The sequence below is a fragment of the Prionailurus bengalensis genome, chromosome E2 (assembly GCF_016509475.1).
Source record: "Prionailurus bengalensis isolate Pbe53 chromosome E2, Fcat_Pben_1.1_paternal_pri, whole genome shotgun sequence".
In the NCBI taxonomy this organism is placed as follows: domain Eukaryota; kingdom Metazoa; phylum Chordata; class Mammalia; order Carnivora; family Felidae; genus Prionailurus; species Prionailurus bengalensis.
In genome coordinates this window covers 14,953,053-14,966,204 of record NC_057352.1, presented here as the reverse complement: position 1 = coordinate 14,966,204, position 13,152 = coordinate 14,953,053, and the positions used below count along the sequence as shown (strand labels likewise).

The window sequence follows — 13,152 nt, the reverse complement described above, 5'->3', positions numbered from 1 at the left end:
TTGTTTTCCTCCACCATTTGAGGTCAGAGATGAAGTCTGGAATCACCGCTTTATCCCAGGGCCCTGCACAGCATGGGGCACAGAACAGGTTCTCAAGGAGCACGTGTTGAATGGATTACCAGAGGGTGTGACATTAGGGCGGGGTAGGGCAGGGACTATACTACGTCAAAATTTTGTATAAATGGGAGTCCTCAAACCCAGCAGATACATAGACTGAATTCAGGAGTTCAGCAAACACACGACAGAAGGAGTCCTTGCATTTCAAAAGGATATTATGGCAGGTAAGCTGGGGCAAGGGCAACAAATGCTTGCAGGGCTAGAGGTTGAGCAGTTGGGCTGTGGACAGGCCGAGGCAAGATGGTGAGACTTTGTGGTAGCATCTTGCCAACACCAAGTGGTCAGTTTTGGGAACCACTGGGTTATACCAACAGGAAGCATTGGAACACATTTTGTAACTGGACTCCACCATACTGTGTACTGTGAGTTTTTGTTTTTCCATGTTATTTTAAAAAAAAATTTTTTTAAGTGTTTATTTTTGAGAGAGAGAGAGAGAGAGACAGAGATAGAGCACAAGGGGGGGCAGGGGCAGAGAGAGAGGGAGACAGAGAATCCGAAGGAGGCCCCAGGCAATGAGCTGTCTGAACCGAGCCTGACGTGGGGCTCAAACTCATGAAATGTGAGATGATGACTTGAGCCGAAGTTGGATGCTTAACCAACTGAGCCACCCAGGTACACCCCCACTGTCCTATTTTCAGCAGTGGAAACAAGGTAGTACTTAATATTTGATCCATATTCCATTTCTTTATTACCTAGTGAAATTGAGACTCTTTGCTCTATTTTATTAATTTTTTTATGTATGAAGATATATATATATATATATATATGTATATATATATGAAGAATAAGGGCCCCCTACATAAACAGAATCTCCTATGGAAAATGGATCGAATATTGCTAGATGCCATGGTTTTACATTTATATTTTAAACAATAAAACAACTCCTACTCTGCACCTATTATACACAGAGGCTGTAATTAACAGACTTGCTTTCTGGATACTCAGTTCTTCCCCAAAGCAAGTGAACTATGGGACCATTTTACTGGTAGAGAAAAGGGGCAAATAATATAAGTGTAGTGATACTCCCAGAGAGAGCTAATAAATGGGAGAATCAACATTCATTCTCAGGTCACTAAGCTCCATACCTGCTCCTCTCACTGGCCTTGTTGATAAATGGCCAAATCAGCTTCAAGATCTCACATGCCGACCAGTGTAGATGGCAGTGACCCTGAGTCTATGGCTGATTAGGGCAACAGAGTCTCAAATACTCTATGAATCATATGAACTCAAATGAATCCAACGTTGATAATCATGTCACTACCCTGTTATTCCAACTGTCCTCACAGATATATTTTCTTTTTAAAAATTTTTTTACATTTATTTATTTTTAAAAAAAAAATTTTTTTTTCAACGTTTATTTATTTTTGGGACAGAGAGAGACAGAGCATGAACGGGGGAGGGGTAGAGAGAGAGGGAGACACAGAATCGGAAACAGGCTCCAGGCTCTGAGCCATCAGCCCAGAGCCTGACGCGGGGCTCGAACCCGCGGACCGCAAGATCGTGACCTGGCTGAAGTCGGACGCCCAACCGACTGTGCCACCCAGGCGCCCCTACATTTATTTATTTTTGAGAGACAGAGAGACAGAGCACAAGTGGGGAGGGGCAGAGACAGAAGGAGACAGAATCCGAAACAGGCTCCAGGCTCTGAGCTGTCAGCACAGAGCCCGACGCAGGGCTTGAACTCACAAACTGTGAGATCATGACCTGAGCCAAAGTTGAGCCGAAGCTCAACCAACTGAGCCAGCCAGGAGCCCCGAGGAAAGATTTTCTCCCACTAGTCTGGTTCATTTTTCTTGGCTATGAGTTCCTAGTATATTCTTTTTTTTTTTTTTTAGCATAGGTTTATATATTTATTCATTTTAATTTATTTACTGTTTTTATTTATTCATTGTTATTTATTGTTTAATTTACATCCAAGTTAGTTAGCATATGGTGCAACAATGATTTCAGGAGTAGATACCTTAATGCCCTTTACCCATTTAGACCATCCCCCCTCCCACAACCCCTCCAGCAACCCTCTGTTTGTTCTCTATGTTTAAGAGTCTCTTATGTTTTGTCCCCTTCCTTGTTTTTATATTTTTGCTTCCCTTCCATATGTTCATCTGTTTTGTATCTTAAATTCCTCGTATGAGTAAAGTCATAGGATATTTGTCTTTCTCCGCCTAATTTCACTTAGCATAACAGCCTCTAGTTCCATCCATGCAGTTGCAAAGGGCAAGATTTCATTCTTTTTGATTCCCGAGTAATACTCCATTGTGTATATATACCACATCTCCTTCATCCATTCATCCTTAGATGGACATTTGAGCTCTTTCCATACTTTGGCTATTGTTGATAGTGCTGCTATAAACATGGGGGTGCATGTGTCCCTTCGAAACAGTATACCTGTATCCCTTGGGTAAATACCTAGTAGTGCAATTGCTGGCTTGTAGGGTAGTTCTATTTTTAATTTTTTTGGGGAACCTCCACACTGCTTTCCAGAACTAGTATATTCCTCTAGAACAAGTGGACGGTTAGGACAGTTACTTGCTCTTAAACCAGGCTTGAACCATTTTCGCATAGGGGAAACAATTTCAGTGGTGCAGAGCAATCCCAGCAAGATGGTGAAGAGTGGGTTCCATGAGTCAACTTTTAAATAATTAATTAATTAATTAATTGGCGTTTTCCCTATATTTTTACCTCTTGAATTTTTTAAATGAAATTTATTGTCAAATTGGTTTCCATATAACACCCAGTGCTCATCCCAACAGGTGCCCTCTTCAATGCCCATCACCCACTTTCCCCTCTCCCCCGTCCCCCATCAACCCTCAGTTTGTTCTCTGTATTTAAGAGTCTCTTATGGTTTGCCTCCCTCCCTCTTTGTTTGTGTCTTTTTTTCCCCCTTCCCTTCCCCCATGGTCTTCTGTTAAGTTTCCCAGGATCCACATATGAGTGAAAACATCTGGTATCTGTCTTTCTCTGCCTGACTTATTTCACTTAGCATAACACTCTCCCGTTCCATCCCCGTTGCTACAAATGGCCAGATTTCATTCTTTCTCATTGCCAAGTAGTATTTCATTGTATATATAAACCACATCTTCTTTATCCATTTGAGTCAACTTTTAAGACCAAGCTCTTGGCTCTCGGGTCAGGCTCAGGTAAGAAGTTTATCTTTGAATGTTTTTTGTTTTGTTTTGTTTTTTTTTAATGAAAGCCTTGTGTCTATTCCTTTTGCAGAAGAGCAAAGGTATGCTCGCCGGAGGCGCACACACTTTAGTGCAGAACAGCTTCAAGCACTAAAACAAGTGTTCGAAGAGACCATGTACCCAGACTGGGTTACCATGATGGAACTTATTTCATCTACTCAGCTAGACGAATCCGTGATAAAGGTATGTCCCTGAGTGTGTGTCTACACAGCACACCTAACCCAGAGCTTCATATACACTTTAGTCATCATGTAATTCCTATTTATTGAACAACTGGTATGTGCGCAGACAGATGTCTTATAGTTTTATTCTTATGACCATCCATTTTATTAGGGAACACTAAGCTCGCAGAGAATCCTCCAAGGATTATAAACATAAGAGCTAGAATTTGAACCCAGACCTTTCTGACTCCAGACCCATAATGCTACACAGCGATGGATCTCAGATAAGCCCATTGGAGTCAGCTCCTGTTTATGTCTAGATTCTCCCTAATCAGACCATTCCGTCATTTAGATGCCTTGCAACTAAGTTGCCACAGAGTATTCGGGGTATGAGAACCCCCGAATGAATCCCGAAGACACCCCAAGCTAGACTCCCACTCCAAATTCTTGGTCTTCAGAAGTCTGTCTGAAAATGCTGAGCACCCACCAAGACAGAAGCACCTTGCCTTAACCCCTCCTGATCTAGGGTTTGAGTGCTCTGTCATGATCTTACACTCCCTTTGCCTTCTGGAACTCAGGACAGCAGAGGATAGAAGGAATGTCCCTTGTTCAGATAACTATGAAGAGATGAGACACTAGCTTTCTCATGCCAAAAGAAGATAATTCCTGAGAAACATGAGGATTTCCCTTTAGACCCGCCCCCCCCCCCCCCCCCCCCCATTAACCTGCTCACCTCCTCTCTCCCCAGACTTGGTTTAAGAACCAGCGTGTGAAAAGGAAGAAAGAGCAGCAACAAACTGATTCAAATTCGTCACTAAAATCATCAAACCAGACGATTTCAATCAAAGAGGAGCAACCTCCCTTACCTGTAACTTCAGCAAACACTCATCCCGGGAGTCCCAGCATTTTGGATGCCTGTGACCATGAACTACCTCAGTCTCCTGATAGCGTGCAATCTTCAGGTGGTGCTGGTCCCTCCAAGTGGAATTCGTCTTGGGATTCTCCACCTCATGATCTCCAACAGATATGTCTGGGGGACCCTGATCCTCCTTGGGCCTCCATTCCCTATGACATAGATCAACTTATACAACTATATGCCTTACCTGGGGATGATGATCTAGATCAGTACCTCTCCCCCAAGTGTCCCAGTTCAGGAGATATGGCTGACATACCCACCCTTATTGAGAAAGATCTATGATCCAAATCCTGACCAACTGAGAGACGTTTCCAAAGGCCTTTCATGGGTCAACGAAGTCTAAATGGACCAGAGCCCAGGAATTTGCCTTTTTCTGTGAGAAGAAAGAAATCCAGGATAGCCTGGGTGGCTCAGTCAAGTGTCTCTTGATCTTGGCTCAGGTCACCATCGTGAGTTCGAGCCCCGCATTGGACTCTGTGCTGACAGCACAGAGCCAGCTTGGGATTCTCTTTCTCCCTCTCTCTCTCTGTGCGCTATCATGTGCGCTCTCTCTCTCTCTCTCTCTCTTTTTCTCAAGATAAATCAACTTAAAAAAAAGAATCTACCTTTTAAATTTTGTTTAGTGTTTATTTTTGAGAAAGAGAGGGAGAGAGAGACAGAGCATGAGCAGGGGAAGGGCAGAGAGAGAGGGAGATACAGAATCTGAGGCAGGCTCCGGGCTCTGAGCTGTCAGCACAGAACCTGATACTCCATTGCTGAGTGGAACCTGAGGCTCCACTGCTGACAACAGAGAGCCTGATGCAGGGCTCAAACTCGTGAACTGAGAGATCGTGACCTGAGCAGAAGTCGGACGCTTAACCGACTGAGACACCCAGGCGCCCCAACAATCTACCTCTTATCATTGCCTGTGTAACTTCTGTACTCTGAGTACCGTCTCAACCAAATTTCAGTATTAAGGGCAGTCATAGGTGCCTTTAGAATGGTAGCAGAAACCAGGTAGTTTTCCTTGGGTGCTAGCTTGTCGCAACTGACCTAGCTCCATGAAAGCACTCCAACTAAAGTCAATGCCATATAGACGAAGCTCTCTTGCACCTGTTCCCCATGGACCATCTTTATCTCTTTAAAAAAGTCACAGGGACATTAGCAAGGTGGTGGACTAGGAGGTCGCAGCACTTGTGTCTCCCCAAAACGATGATTTAACAACTAACTACTCACTGATGAAAATAGCTCAGAGAGAGCTCTGGAGTATAAGCAAGAAGCACAGCAACCCAGGGGAACATAAAACCTGAGGCCTCATAGAAAAGCACAGGAGGGATTTTACCTGTGTCATCTCATCCCCAGTTCTACAGAGTTTGTTGCCAAAGAGGGATCTCCTTGGCTGTGATGCACTTACCCCCGACCCTCTCCACCCATCCCACTTCAAGAAAAAGAGAGTAGGGAGACTCCAGCAGCTTTCACCACGAGGATTCAAGTGGCCCTTGTGGCCCTCAGGGACAACTGCAAATTTTGCTACTGAGGACTCACCCAGTGTTCACCCATGCTGATCCCAGCTGATGGAGTTGCCTAGAGTCCGTGCCCCCAAGCCCGTGTTGGAAGAGGTTATAGAAAGGATAAGACTGCTGGTTGACCCATGAGCTGGACATTGACAATCAGAGGCTCCTTACCCCCTCCCCTGTCCCTGGAACATGCATTCCACTTGACTTTCCCCACAGCCAATGTAAATTCCCTCATTATTAAACCTGCTATTTACCAATCTGGAGTAGTCTGCCTCTTCTGTGTCTTCTTGCCCTCTGTACGGTGGCCGGTTTCAAATCATATCTGGCAAGCTCCTGGGTAGCTTGCCAACCAACAGCCCCTGGAACAGGAGCTGACACTTCAGCCCCATCCACACTGGCCCTGACCTACCACATGAACACCCACATCCTTGCTGGTTAGGTGCTTATTAAGAAATGCGATGAGGGGCACCTGCGTGGCTTAGTCGGTTGAGCGTCCGACTTTGGCTCAGGTCATGATCTCACAGATCGTGAGTTCGAGCCCCACATCAGGCTCTCTGTTGTCAGCAATGGAGCCTGCTTCAGATCCTTTGTCTCCTTCTCTCTCTGCCCCTGCTCCACTTGCTTTCTGTCTCTCAAAAATAAATACACGTTAAAAAAAAGAAAAAGAAATGGGATGAATAAAATGGATATTGATGGAATTCAAACAAAGATTTTAGTATAGTACTACCCAAGATTGGGCAGGCCAAAAGGACCCCCTACTGGCCTCCCAACATTAAAGAGCTCCAAACAAGTTTGTTCTATTTACCTTAGTTTGGAGAAATTTTAAAAGCCAAGAGTCAAAGATGATAATGAGAAACCTGCCTTGCAATCGCCTCAGGCAATCATTAGGCAGATTAATCAAGATGAAGATTGACAAAAGGTCTCTTGGCTCAACCTCTTCCTGGAAGCCCAAAGTCTCTTGCACAAGAGCGGTTAAAATGGTTACGGGGTGGAGGAGTTTCCAGACCTCGTTGACATGGGTATGAAAATCCATCCGATGCAGGCTACAATCAGACTGAGAGAACATGAAGATACAAGGGTTGGTGGGATTATGGTCGTCGAAATGTTTCAACAGGATTCCTGCACAATAGTGGTGTTTCTCACCTGGTTGTGTTATGGGGTGGACGTTGTGTCTGAGCGGGGAATGATTCTCCTACCTCATACTGTAAACCAGAAAGCATGTGAGTCTGCCCTTCCAGCCACAATATTAACTGGATATGGTAAATCCGGAACCAGTAAGATTGCCCGAGACCACACAGTGAGGAATGGAAGGCTGAGTGCCGGTAGTACAAATTCTCTGTGCAATTGCCCTATGTGGAGTGTAGACTGGACCTCCTGGCAAAAGCCTGTGAGCATCTCTCAGTAATGACAACTGGGGCTCCGGACCAGAGGATTCCCATTTGAGAAGAAAGCTTGCTATCCCTATGAGTTTGCTATTGGAACAGTGGAAACTGTCCTTCTCACTAATGGACCTTCTAGTTTCTAGAAACCAGAAATACCCATAATGTCTTGGGTGATGTTGGAGAGATGTTTTACTGGGGATGTCAGTACCCACAAGAGTTCCATTATAAAATGGAAATAATTTATACGGGATCTTGCTGCCTGGGGCACATGAGAGAGCCTCTTTTCTTCTAGGAGAGACTTTGGAGCCATGAGAGAAGCCACCGGACTCTAGTGTCACTTAGACAGTGCCCTATGAACAGCTCTCAATTGATTGACCAAGTACTGCTTAGGTCTGTGGACCAAAGTTCCAAGGTGAGTGGAGAGCATCCTGTTTGGAAAACAGCCTCTCTGACTGAAGAAAGTTAAAAAAAAGTCAGCTCAGTGGGCTGAACTTCATGGTGTTTTCCTAGCATGATGGAAGATTTGAACAGTAGAATAGGCCCCTGCCCATGGGCAGTGGCCAATGGCTTGGCCATACAGTCAGAAGAGCAATGGAAACCTCCCCTAATCAAGGGATGCCCATAGGGGGAACGGCCTTAGAGAAATCACTATGGGAATCTGAGGGGTTCATAAAAGGAGGACATGTTGTGCATCAGAAGAATCCCTTTCCAGATTTGGAAGGTGATCGGATTCAACAAGTGAATATTGCTGTATGCTTGCTTCTAGCGGTCATGCAATGAGTGGATATTTCTTTTTTCTTTTTCTTTTTAAATGTTTATTTGTTTATTCATTTATTTAGATACCAGGGGAAGGGCAGAGAGAGAGGGAGAGAGAGAAGCCCAAGCAAGCTCCCTGCTGTGAGCGCAGAGCTCTACGTGGGACTTGATCCCACAAACTGTGAGATCATGACCTGAGCCAAAATCAAGCGTTGGGCACTCAACCAACCGAGCCACCCAGGCGCCTGGATGAATGGATATTTCTACAACAATGCAGATGTGGGCTAGATCTAGACCCATTCCCCTCGCACCCTCTGGGCACAAAACGCCAATAAGAGCTGTCTTATCTGCCTACAAGAGACAGAGCCTGCAGATGCTTATATGGCAGATTCCCTGGTGGTCCGGACCTGGTGGTAGCTGGCAAGTGAGACTGATGCTGGGAGCCCTGAGGAGGTCAGGGAGGGGGACTACAGATGCAATCTGACAGGAATAGACACTGACTCTGGACCGGGTTTGCCTACCCCGTGGCAGAAGGACACGCTCATGTTCCTGAAACCCAAGTTCGGCTGCCCATCAAGAGATGCGCTTTTATTGGAAAGGAATATGAGCTTTATTCGGGAGGCTGGCCACCTGGGGAGAAGGCAGACTCTTGTCCAAAGGCCAACTCCCGGGTTTCCGCCTGGCCCAGAGATTTTGAAAGGGGTTAAGGGAGTGCAGCGGTCTGTGACATTTCTTGATTACATGCGGACTCGATGATGCCAGCTACAGAGTTATCTCGGAGCTTGGAAGTTGTGCAAGAATTCGAGTTCCTTGGTGCCTGGAGTTTGGGCAGGTTGTGCAAGAAGGTTTGGTTCCTGGGTACCTGGGGGTCATTCGAGAATACTCTGCTCTTTCCGAAAAGGAGGGCAAGGTCTACAGGGGAGCAGAGGGAGGTCAGTAAACTCATTCTTGTGACCTTGAAAAAGAAAAACATTTTGCTAAAAGATTGCTGGGCTCATCAGAAAGCTAAGGGGACTTCAAATCGGCTTGCTTGGCCTCTGTGGCCTGGGGACATTTTGGCCCTTTATTCCCCAAGGCCAGTGGTCTGCATATCTCAAAGGAAGCAAATTAATTCTGTCACAAATCAAGGGCCTTAAGTCGGCAAGCAAGGAGTGCGTTAACTTGAAGCAGGCTAACCCTCAGGGCACCGTAGAGAACTAGAAGATTGCACCAGTGTGGACAGATGACTGTCATTTCTTCAGATGAGGGACACACTCTACAGCCCACAGTGTCTGTCAATGTGCAGAGAGAGCTCTTCCCCAGAGTACTAGCGGGATGGAGAATTGGAGCGAGCAATTCGGACACTGGTTGTCCAAAATGCGGAGGTGCATGCTTTCCATAAAAGCATGAAAAACTGGTTCGCACGCCTTCACGAGTGTGTTCTCAGACTCCACATGAGCTGGGCTAAAGGAGCGTCCCCACTGGATGGAGCCCTCCGCTTTTCTGTGGGTCTGGGGAAAGGGGGTGGGGGAGGGGACTGATGTACTTTCTTCTCTATATCACCTCTACGGTTTGTACCCTATCTGACGCCGCAGTCACAGGACCTGGGCTACCACACCAGAAGCCGGGAAGAGGATGATTCCTCGCTAAGAACCTCTGTATTTTTAAACCTTATGTCAGAATTCCCAAGGGCCTGATGAGATGGGCTGTGCCCTCACGTCATCTGGCAAGACTGGGGTTAACAGCGGACGCAACTGTATTGCCTGGTGGGGGACACCACCCGCTGGAGGGGTGGGCTTGGGGGAGGGACTCGTTCTTCTGCCTGCAGTCCAGACCAGTATGGTGGCCAAACTCAAGGTGCCTTCCAAGGGTGGAAAAGTTTGGGCATAAAAGGAAAAAGAAGGAATAGCAGCTGAGGGTAAAGGAGTGAATACACAGGTTATGCAATGAGGGAGAGACTCAACGTTGCATTAACACCTTGGAAGAGGCGCAGCACGAGAGAGGATACTGTCTCTTAGCTCAACTGTACCAGATGCCTGACTGGGTGAAGCTACCTACATTCACCAAGAGTATGTCTGCTTTTGGAACCTTGACAAGATCAAATGGCAGCTTCAAACCTGAGTAGCTTTGCCCTGGAGACACTTTCATATATATATCCTGTTCTTTTTTTTTTTTTTTTTTTTTTTTTTTTTTAGAGAGAGAGAGAGAGAGAGAGAGAGAGAGAGAATCTCAAGCAGGCTCGAGGCAGGGCTCGATCCCATGACCTTGGGATCATGACCTGAGCCAAAATCAAAAATCAGATGCTCAACCAACTGAGCTACCCAGGTGCCCTGACACTTTTATATATATATATATATATATATATATATATATATATATACACACACACACACGATATATATATATATACACGATATATATATATACACGATATATATATACACGATATATATATATACACGATATATATATATATATATATATATATATATATATATATTCAACTGGATTAATGGCTGAAATGGGACCCTAGTAATGTGCTAGTATCCTTTGACTTTTATAATCAATTTGCTTTAAGAGATCTGTATCCGAAGGTCAGGGGGTAGACTGTGATATTGTGATACCTGTGAAAAGTACAATAAGAAAGTACAGTTGACCCCTGGACGATACAGGCGTTAGCGGTGCCAACCCCCACGCAGTTGAAAACCTGTGTATAATTTTTGACTCCCTCCAAAATGTAACTAGTAATAGCCTACTGTTGACCGGAAGCCTTACGTATAACATAAACCCTTCATTAACACGTATTCTATATATGTGGGATATACCGTATTCTTACAGTAAAGTAAACTGGAAAAAAAAGAAAGTGTTATTAAGAAAATCATAATGAAGAGAAAAGGCATTTACAGCACTGGACATATATTTTATGAAAAAATCAGCTTATAAGTGGATCCACGCAGATCAAAACCAGGTTGTTCAAGGGGCAACTGTATATGTTAGCCTTCCCCCTCAGTTCCTGGCTCACAGCATTCAAAATCCTGTAATTTCACCAGTGGTTAGAGCCTTAGGGGCACGTCTTTTGTCCTAATATTTGGATTTTGTGCTTGGTTCCTGATACAGCCCCAGTGCACTGAAGGTGAGATGAGTGTCTTGTTCAAAACAAGCCCTTTCACCTGAGCGGCTCAGTCGGTTGAGCCTCCGACTTTGGCTCAGGTCATGATCTCATGGTTTGTGAGTTTGAGCCCCACATGGGGCTCCCTGCTGTCAGCGCAGAGCCCGCTTCGGATCCTCTGTTCCCTTCTCTCTCTGCCCCTCCCCTGCATGCTCTCTCTCTCAAAAATAAACAAACAGTTTTTTAAAAAAGTCCTTTTCTTTTCAACCAGACTGAGTTTATGTTAGCGAGGTGACTTTTGGGAAACTGGGGGGTGGGGGAGGGACGGTTGCCAGGGAACCAATCCCGGGATCAGAGGGTTGGAATTTCCAGCCCCACAGCTTGATGTCTAGCGGGTGGAGAGGGGCTGGAGGTTAAGTTGATTGCTAATGGTCAGTGAGTTCACCAATCATGCCATAAAAATCCTAAATGACAGGGTTCAGAGAGCTTCTGGGTTGGTTAACAAGAACACATCCGTGTGCCAGAAGAATGAAGCATCCCAAACTCCACAAGGACAGCAGCTCCTGTGTCAGGACCCTTCTGGACCTGGCCCTATGTGTCTCTTCATTTACTGTTCATTCACATCTTTAATAACCTTTTAATTCTTCCCCCCCCCCCTTTTTTTTTTAAAGTAAACTCTATGCCCAACGTGGGGCTTGACCTCACAACCGTGAGATCAAGAGTCACATGCTCTACCGACTGAGCCAGCCAGGGGCCCCAGTAACCTTTTTAATAAATGGTAATCTAATAAGTAAACCGTTGACCTGGGTTTTGTGAGCAGTTCTAGCAAATAATCGAAACCACGGAGGGAGACTGGGAATCCCTGACTTCTAGCTGGTTGGTCAGAAGCACAGGTGACAATTTGTACTTGCAGTTGGAGCTGGACGTGGGGGACAGTCTTGTAGGGCCGAGACCTTTCCCTGTGGGATCTGATGCTACGATAGGTAGATAATGTCCCAACTGTGTTAAATTGTAGGACACCCCGCCGGGGTCTGAGAAGTGCTCGGTGTGGGAACACCCACATACATCTGGTGTCAGACGTGGAGTATTGAGAGCAGAGGAGAAACAGAAGAGTTTTTCTTCGCGATCATCTATGTAGAAAATAACCCAACGAAAAATGTTTAGAATTAATAAACAAATTCAGTCGAGTTGCGGGATAGAACATCAACACACAGAAATTAGTCACGTTTCTACACACAGGCAGCACACTATCTGAAAAGAACGTAAGAAAGCAACCCCACTCACAACAGCAACAAAAGAATAAAACGTTTAGGAATACACTTAACCAAACAGGTGAAAGACACCGAAGCGGGCTCCGTGCTGACAGCAGCGAGCCCGATGCCGAGCTTGAACTCACCAACCCTGAGATTATGACCCGAGCCGCAGTCGGACGCTCAACCCACTCAGGCGCCCACGAACAATTGTTTAAGGTTAAGCAAAAACCCAAGGTATTTTTTAAACTGGGTGGTGGATACACGCGTGCTTGTCTTATTATTCTGCTGTAAGAACAGTGAAGAAAAATAAAACAGTAAAAAGTGGGGGCGGGGGGGTGGTGGTGGAGAGAGACCTTTAACCAATTCCCTGCGTGTGACGGGGGTGTCTGTCCTTGGACGAATTGGAAGCTGCGTCTTATACCGCGGCCAAGCAGGGGTTCTGGTGGTGGAACCCTGACTCGGTAGTGTGACCCTGGAGGGCACCGAGCAAGGTCCTGAGAGTTTGAGATAATAGGTGTAGCCAAGATTTGGGCGCCGCCTGGGTGGAGGCCGCGTTGCCTAACTCTAGGGTCACTACCCACATTTGAGCTCCAGAGGGCGCCAGACGCACATAACATGCCAGATGGTGCTCCGTGATGGTGCGGTCCTCCATTCCCTCTGCGGGCGGGCAGCACTCCTCCACCCCATTTACAGGGACCGCTGCTTCCCAGGTCTACGAACTGGTCGGTCAACCCAGGTGGGCGTGTGTTTAGCCACTGCGACCCGCTTTGCCTGAGGACGTTCTCTCCAAGTTTACGG

At 45.9% G+C, this 13,152-nt stretch overlaps 1 protein-coding gene across 1 annotated transcript; it reads left to right on the top strand.

Moving 5' to 3' along the window:
* The first annotated feature begins 274 nt into the window (after positions 1 to 274).
* LEUTX (leucine twenty homeobox) lies at positions 275 to 4,793 on the top strand. The gene is made up of 2 exons (XM_043599356.1): positions 275 to 281; positions 4,189 to 4,793. The coding sequence occupies exons 1-2, from the start codon at positions 275 to 277 to the stop codon at positions 4,659 to 4,661; spliced, it is 480 nt and encodes a 159-aa protein (XP_043455291.1). The 3' UTR covers positions 4,662 to 4,793.
* The last annotated feature ends 8,359 nt before the right edge of the window (positions 4,794 to 13,152 follow it).